This window comes from Chelonoidis abingdonii, chromosome 2 (genome assembly GCF_003597395.2).
Source record: "Chelonoidis abingdonii isolate Lonesome George chromosome 2, CheloAbing_2.0, whole genome shotgun sequence".
Taxonomy (NCBI): Eukaryota; Metazoa; Chordata; order Testudines; family Testudinidae; genus Chelonoidis; species Chelonoidis abingdonii.
The window spans coordinates 291,114,462-291,123,150 of record NC_133770.1 but is presented as its reverse complement, the minus strand read 5'-3'; the positions used below and the strand labels follow the sequence as shown (position 1 = coordinate 291,123,150).

At 44.0% G+C, this 8,689-nt stretch overlaps 1 protein-coding gene across 1 annotated transcript in view; it reads left to right on the top strand.

Moving 5' to 3' along the window:
- COL22A1 (collagen type XXII alpha 1 chain) overlaps positions 1-8,689 on the top strand; it is a 346,712-nt gene that overhangs the window by 147,932 nt on the left and 190,091 nt on the right. The window contains 2 exon segments of the mRNA XM_075062036.1: positions 1,098-1,136; positions 7,268-7,285. Of these exon segments, the coding sequence (XP_074918137.1) occupies positions 1,098-1,136; positions 7,268-7,285 (57 nt within the window).

Here is an 8,689-nt window from a genome sequence, read left to right as displayed (position 1 = left end):
AAATTAAACTATCCCATCATATCATCCCCTCCATATACTTATCAAGCTTAGTCTTAAAGCCAGATAAGTCTTTTGCCCCCACTACTTCCCTCGGAAGGCTGTTCCAGAACTTCACTCCTCTAATGGTTAGAAACCTTCGTCTAATTTCAAGTCTAAACCCTTCTAGTGTCAGTCAGCTGATGCCATTTTCTGTGTGTTTCAATGCTTTGTCACTCAAGCCGAGGGCTAGTTGGCCTGTCGTTGGCCTTTTAGTTAAAATGTGCGAATTGGATACAATGACTGCGTAGCACATCCAGGAGGGACCCTGTGGTGCATTAACACACAAAGGAAAGAGTCGATCTTTGCTGTTTACAGGTGACATTAAGGTGACATTGGGATCTCATTTCAATCAGGTGCTCCTGATAAAAAATGACACCCTCTGGTTCATTATTTAATGGAGAAAAAAAGGCTGAGTTTTTAACAGCGATTGAGACTAATGAAAGCTGAGGGTATGTCTGTTTTTGGAAGCTTAATGTCACAAATATTAACTAACATCATATGTTGAATCAGGAGTAAGTGTGGTCTGGTGAGAATGGGGATGCTGGGGTTCAGAGAGTCTAGGTTCTTTTAAGCTGCTATTTGTTGTCTGAACTAGGGAAATCGCTTGATCTATTTGTGCTGCCCTGTTTTATAGGTGTAATAATATTGATCTATATAATAAGTTCATCTTTAATTAAATAACGTGTAACCCTGAAGAAATGTAGGCAATTTCCTAAGCACCCACGTGATTTTGTTGTTGCACATCCCGTGTTCCTCTCCCACCAGGATTTATCTCCATCTCACCTTATATTTTGTCTGAACTTCGCTCCTGATCCTGCAGTTGGACCGACAGGGACAGACCTTTGCACCTCTGTAGGACAATTGCAGGACCATGACCTTGGATTATAAACAGTCCCAGAGCAGTATCTCTGTCTTCTGCTTTTCTTCATGTAAAGAGCCATGCACATATGCCCCTGTATAAATAATTACGAATAAAATCTGCATTGGTGTTATGACAAATAATATTTATAGAGTGCTTTGAGATCCTTGAATAAAAGTTGCAATGTAGTATAATTTAGGGCAGAGGACCATATGGCAGAGGAGAGAAGGGAGAACAGGTATGGTGATATTGTTAATTATACAACACGGTTAGATCATAGCTCATTCCACTACTTTGTTTAACTCAAATTCTAATTTTGGGACCCATGGAAACTTCCAGAGTAAGACCTGCAGGAGGGAGACCATTATGAGCAAAGAGAATTCAGAAGATCTGCGCTGGTTGGATTTTAGTAAAGGAAGCAATATACTTTCTTGCACACACTTCATCAGAAATGTTAAGATTTGTCACTGCTTTGACCCTGGGGTAGTCTCAATTCCAGCTGTGCAAAGTGTGTGTAAAATGCAATCATATCAGAATGATAACACTCACTTGGACAAGGGGGAAGGACTACACAAGGAGCAATGCGATGGAGAATCAGGCTCCGTCTAATGGATCAAAAACTGGCTCAAGAAACGTGAGCAAACGGTACGGATAAGTGGCAGTGTATTGATTTTTACAGAGGTATCCGAGCACTGAAGGGACTCACGCATGGTCTCATCTTATTGAATATTTTCATTAATGATCTGAAAGAGGGGGAAAACAGCATGTTTCTGTTGTTAGAAATATTAGTAAGGACGCAGAAATAAGGTCTAGAAAAATAAAAAATATGGATGCAAAGTAACGAAATGAGGTTCACTTGGAAAAATGTTTTGTCTATCTGGGAAAATATATTCAGTGGAAATCAGTAATGGCAAATGAAGCATGGTGGGGATAGTGCTTGGCAACTAGACATGGGTTTCTAGGCTATTAGGCAGCAAAAACAGTCAATGCAAATTTAGGCTGCATAGGCAAAACATGACCTTATGGAGAAGAGAGATAATAGTCCCACTGTATCCCTGTGTTACAATCACACCGAGAATATCACACTCAGTTCTGGGCACTGGAATGAGGCTGACAACCTGGAAAACGTAGAGAAGAGCAAGGTAAAAAGATTGAGGGCTGAAGGGATCGCTGGATGTGGAAAGATTAAAAGAGACAAATGTGCCTAGCCTGGCTAAGTGGTAATTCTGGGGGGATATGGAGAAACTCTATAAATATTTGATCGTTAGTGGAGGAATGGAAATAATTAATTAGGGTGGTACCGGGGGATAATGGGATGAAATGAAGAAGGAAGACATAAAGTATCCTGACCATGAGATGTAATTGTCTGCCGAACTCTCAAAGGAAACAGTGGACAACTATTTAAAACTATATTAGACGATCCATTAGTAAATGTCCTGTAGGGAAGAATCCTGCACTGGCAGGTAGAGATGGAGTCTATGACCATTTGAACCTTTCTATCTCTACTTTGTCTGATTGTAATCTATTGATCATATACATGCAAAATGCTCCATTTGACCTTCTTACATTGCAAATGAAGGTTCCTTATTAGAAGAAATGTTACTAAGGCAGCCCATAGACATGGGAAGAATAAAGGGCAAATTTCTGCATTAATATATGTGCGACCTTTTCCAATGACAGGCAGAATTTGGCCTACAATTGACGTTCTAGATTTACAATGCAGCTTTTAGAAATCAGCCAGTGTTTTTCATGTGACAAGGGTCACTCAGCCCCCATTAAAAGCATTATATTTAATATGTTGGTGCTGTAGTAGAAATAAGGTCTGATCTGGTCAAGAAGAGTCTGAATGGTAGGAGGTGCCACCTCCTGCCTTTGTCACCCTGCTGAGGAATATGGTGAGCATGCAGGTTTTGATTGAAAACCGGATACAACATCTGGGCTGAACTTCTCTGATTAGGTAGCCAAGGGGCATCCTTGATGGCTGCCCACCAACATCATAAAGATCCATGAATTTATGACTAGTTACATCTGGTTGTTTGATACATTTGCCAGCAGAGGCATTCAGTGGGCCTACATTTAGTAACAAAGGAGCTGTGTCTTGTATATTTGTCTATAAAGAACATGAGCATGGTCTAGGCATGTTTTGGCACAATTCTTGGTGGAGGGTGGGTCTCTGCTGAGCATGGCTGGCATGTTTGACAGCAGGAGGAGAATGTGCTATTATTGAGCATGCCCACTGATTAAGTAGCAGAAGGGCTGATACCTGCCCAGCACATCTTTTGAGATCAGCAGCACAGAAGGTGTGGCTCTGTTGAGTGTGGCTGATACATCTAGCAGTAGTGGAACAGGGTGTGCATATGTCAGAAGAAGGGGTCCTGGTGTGATTGAAGTAACTGGTACATTTGGCAGTGGAAGTGTCAGATGCCTAACTGTGCTAGACCTACTTTGTACTCCCAGCAGAAGAGGAAGAGAGCACGTGTATGTTTCTCTGAAAAGGTTCACTGAACTGGTATACTTGGCATCAGAGGACTCACACACCTCCTGGTATGTTTTCGTTTTGCCCGCAAAATGGTGGAATAAAACATCTCTCTCTTTCCCTTCACTTCGACCATGGCGGCTTTATATTTCCCTGTTACCACTCAAGAAAGAGATTTTGGAGTCATTGTGGATAGTTCTCTGAAAACATCCACTCAATGTGCAGCAGCAGTCAAAAAAGTGAACAGAATGCAGGAATAATTAAGAAAGGGATAGATAATAGGAAAGAAAATATCATGTTGCCGCTATATAAATCCATGGTACACCCACATCTTGAATACTGTGTGCAGATGTGGTCACCCCATCTCAAAAAAGATATATTGGAACTGAAAAAAGTTCAGAAAAGGGCGACAAAAATGATTAGGGATATGGAATGGCTTCTGTATGGGGAGCTATTAATAAAACTGGGACTTTTCACCTTGCAAAAGAGACAGCTAAAGGGTGATATGATTGAGGTCTATAAAATCATGACTGGTGTAGAGAAAGTAAATAAGGAAGTGTTGTTTACTACTTCTCATAACACAAGAACTAGGGGTCACCAAATAAAATTAATAGGCAGCAAGTTTAAAACAAATAAAAAGAAGTATTTCTTCACACAATGCACAGTCCACATGTGGAACTCCTTGCCAGAGGATGTTGTGAAGGCCAAGACCATATCAGGGTTCAAAACAGAACTAGATAAATTAATGGAAGATAGGTCCATCAATGGCTATTAGCCAGGATGGGTAGGAATGGTGTTCCTAGCGTCTGTTTGCCAGAAGCTGGAAGTGAGCAACAGGGGATGGATCACTTGATCATTACCTGTTCTGTTCATTCCCTCTGGGGCCCCCGGCATTGGCCACTGTCGGAAGACAGGATACTGAGCTAGATGGACCTTTGGTCTGACCCAGTAGTGCCAGTCTTATGTCTGCGTTTCTGGGATTGTGGGCTGTTAAATCTGCTAGGGGCAAGTAAATGGAGAAAAGAGATTGACTTCAAAAGCCAAAAGCAGGGCCTCCTTGTTCTGTTTTGCATTGTGATCTCTTTAAGGACAGGGCTCATGTCTCCAGTGCCGATGAAAGAGAAGTTACCGTGTTTTGAGACAAAGTAGATGGTAAGATTGTATTGCCTTCGTAGATCCTCATTATTGTGTGTGCTGGGTGATTCAGAATGGTCTTAAGCATTCATCAGAAGTCAGTTCCTGATCTAGAATGAAAGGTGAGGCACTGGTTTGCTTCTCCATTCTGCTATACCAGCTTTATGCCAGTGTAACTCTACTGACATTGATCAGGGCATGGATCATCTTTATATTTTGATATAGTACAGCACCGAGCACATTATTGATGGCAAACCAACAAACAACCCTGGCTGAAATCCTCCACTCCTTACTGGAAAGTTTAGGAATAAGAATTTGTTTGATTTAGAAAATGAGAGAATTCATAACGAAAGCTGAAACGGCATCCTTAACTTGCCCTGTTGTGCCTAGATATTACTGGAATGACTTGTGTGTTGTATTGTCGGGTGCTGAAGTAGGTACGCACAAACCAGGAGAGTGACAGGCACAGTGCCCAGGCCTTGTGCCCCAAATATTGCACTGTAATCACAAAATTTGAACTTGTACATGCAAGCAGTTAAATGCTTGTGCAAACAGGTGTGCTTGTATAATCCACTTTTCAGTATGTGTCACACTTCCCACTCTGTGTCTGATCTGCACAGATGAGTCTGCTTCAGCTGCCAGCTATGGGAGTTAGTCCTTTAGTTCAAACTATAGACATTCATAAAGTCCTGGGTACAATCTCTGGTCACTAGCGAGGGGGAGGGGGAGGGATAGGTCAGTGGTTTGCGCATTGGCCTGCTAAATCAGTACTTGGTCCTGCTAATGAAGGCAGGGGGCTGGACTCAGTGACCCTTCCAGCTCCATGAGATAGGTGTATCTCCATATATTAAAGTGGATGTTACACTTGTCCATGTGTATGGACTTGGTTGCATACCTAATTACATGCTTTACACATACACGATTGCATTTGCATACAATCTGTTAGCACATGCTCATGCCAACTTTGTGGTCACCACCTAAATGAAATCTTATCTATTGTGGGAGTGCAGATTGTGCCTGGATTAATATCCTAAGGCATAATAACCATGAGTAGTACTTTGTGCTGTCTGTGATTTGCCCCATTGGTTGTCTGAAAAGCTCCCATCTGCACTGGACATAATCTGCCCCACTCAGTGCTGTCTGAGGTGACAGCAAAGCCTGCCACACAGATCATCAAGCCCCCACCAGCCCAGGGAGAATCAACATAGGTGAATAGAAAGATGGGGCAATGACTGTAGAGCATTATCTAGAGTGATTTAAGCAAGACAGGGTTACAGATGCTCCTGATCAAAGTCTAGGGAAGTCAGATCTGAAACAGTAGATACTGTACCCTGTGAGGTCTGCAGCCGTGTCTGCATTCCTAGGGGACAACCATGCACATCACAAGGCAGACTGCTCTTTGGATTCTTTTATTTCAAAAGGCTTTGAGGAGTGAAGTGCCCTGCCTTGCAAAGTGCTAAGCATTTCCTGAGATGTGCCGAGCCACCCTTAATTCAAACTAAGGGCAATGAAATCTTAGGGTGCTCAGCCTCTTGCAGCATGCAGCCCTCAATGAACTTCAACAGCATTCCCATCCATGGGAGAGTAGAGAAACTGCACCCAGGTCTCCTGCATGATAGCACAGAGAAGCAAGCACACGGTGGGTCTGCACCAGGCCTGTGGATCCGCTAACTCCCACAGGGACCATTACATGGTTGACCCCCTCATAGGACACAATCCAGTATCCAGATAAAGTAAAACACCCTAAGCTAGACACAAAGCCAGCTCCAGGCACCAGCTTAGCAAGCAGGTGCTTGGGGCGGCCAATTCAAAGGGACTGCACTCTGTCCGGAATCGGGGCTGCCCGTCCGGGTCTTTGGCGGAAATTCGGTGGTGGGTACCTCATTCCCTCTCTTCCTCTTTGAGCTGCCACTGAATTGCTGCCGAAGAGGAAGAAAAGAAGGACCCACTGTCGAACTGCCACAGAAGTAGCGGCATGGTTGAGCTGCCGCCGAAGTGCTGCCACTTGTCTTTTTTTTTCTTTTTCTTTTGGCCATTTGGGATGTCAGAAAAGCTGGAACTGGCCCTGGCTAGGTAAGGAAATGGCTGGGCCATAGTTGCTACCCTCATTGTCCAAAGGAGAGAATGCTGTAGGAGGAGAAAACTGAGCAGAAGCGTTCACTCATGCAAAGGCACTGGAAGTGTGTTTCATTACAGAGTATAACGGTGTAATGGTATTGAAGCTGTTCCACTGTGTATAAATAATTAAAGGATTATTGGAGCAGGGGGACCTGGACCCTCGGTCTACCAGATGGGTGCCCATACCACCAGGCTACATAGTCGTTCTCTGTGTCTCAATGACTTTAATTATTCAGCCACAGTGGAACAGCTTCAACAGGCAAGACTGAGAGCCCTAGGTCAGAATTCCCCATAGCTCATCGGTTACAGCACTGCTCTGAGAGGTGCAAGACCCCTCTTCAAAGCCATTCTCCCCATCAGGCAGAGTGGGGAATTGAACCTGGGGCTCCCACATCCTAGTTAAGTGCACTAGTCACTGTGCTAAAAGTCATACTGTGGTCAGAACAACCTCCTTCTCTGGCCAGATTTTGAATGGGACCCAATCAAGGTAGGCATGCTTAGATGCTGCCTATCATATCAGGCCCCAACAAGCAACACACCTATCTTTCCCCAGTTTCTTGATCACAGTGGGAGATAGGTGTCCACATGCCTGGGGTGGGGCTGCAGTTAGCATGCCCGGAGTCAGAAACAGATGTGTCTAGGGAACTCTAACACTTACTGTAAAAACTTAACCTCCAATGCGCATAGGCACCTACAAGGTTAGCCGGCAGCTGAGCAGAGCTTTTGTGAATGCAGTGGTACCTAAAGATGGGACTTAAGTCTGGGGTTTAGGCACCTCCGTACCTTTGTGGGAGTATTAATAGTTCCTTTCTCCTGCATTTTGTGCGTATTTGAGGTAGTGACTGTGTCTCACTATGTGTTTGGAAGATGCCTTGTACAATGGAGCCCCAGTCTCACTTGGGCCCTCTAGCTGCTACCATAACACAAATAATAGTAACAATAATTAATAAAAATCCCTTTTAATATATAGATGGCCTTGGTGGAATGAGTCAGTGGATGGATGGCTTCCTCGTAACCTCCTCACTACATTTGGGCACCAAATTGTGGGGGGAAACGCATGAACATTTGGAGACACTTGTTCATCAGTTTGAAAATGCCATCGATCAGCATTCTTCACTGGCAATGAATGGCTGAGGGAAGCTGAGCTCCTTAGAACCTGGTTCACAGCAGAAATCAGCAAAGTTCTGAGGATGTTGCAGCTGGTGGTTTTCATGACCAGGGTGGGGTGAGATAGGGATGTGCTGCTTTTTAGTTCATAAATAAACTGGTTAGAATAGGGCAACTAGAAATCAAGACTGCTGGGTTCAGTTCCTAGCTCTGTTACTGACTTGACTTGTCTATGGTTGTTGGATTTAGTCTGCAGGTGCTGGGTGGTGTTAATGGCCTGTGACATGCAGGAGGTCAGACTAGATGATCTGCTGGTACCTTCTGGACTTAAACGCTGACTGTAAGGTCACCCAGCATTTAACCTCACTGGGTATGTCCACATGGGGCTAAAAGATCTGCAGCATGACAACAACTGGCTTGGGTCAACTGACTTGGGCTGTGGGGCTAAAAATTGCTATGTGGATGTTTGGGCTCAGGCTGGAACCAGAGCTCTGGGACCCTCCACCCTTGCAGGGTCCCAGAGCTTGGGTGTCAACCCGAGCCTGAATGTCTACAAGCAATTTTCAGCCCTGAAGACCAAGCCCTGTGAGCCCAAATCAGCTGAGCCAGGCCAGCTGCAGGATTTTTATAGTTGTGTAGACATACCCTCTAGGTCCTTCATTTACCACCTGTGTAATAACAGCTTACCTACCTCCCAGGGCTATCACGTGGCTTTTGGTTATTTAATATTTGTAATTTTCTTCTGGGTCTCAGATAACAGCGGGTACATAATGGTTAAGTGTTTGTGGTTTCCACATGTACTCTCCATTCCTTTGTCTGGTCAGGGCAGTTTCATTCTATGATTCTAGTATTTTTTTAAACCCTCTTTCCTCGACTTAGAGTGCTTTCTGCATGGCTAGCTGAATAACTGAGGAGCTGCGGTTGGGTTGGCTTCTTTCCCCTTAAACAATAATTAA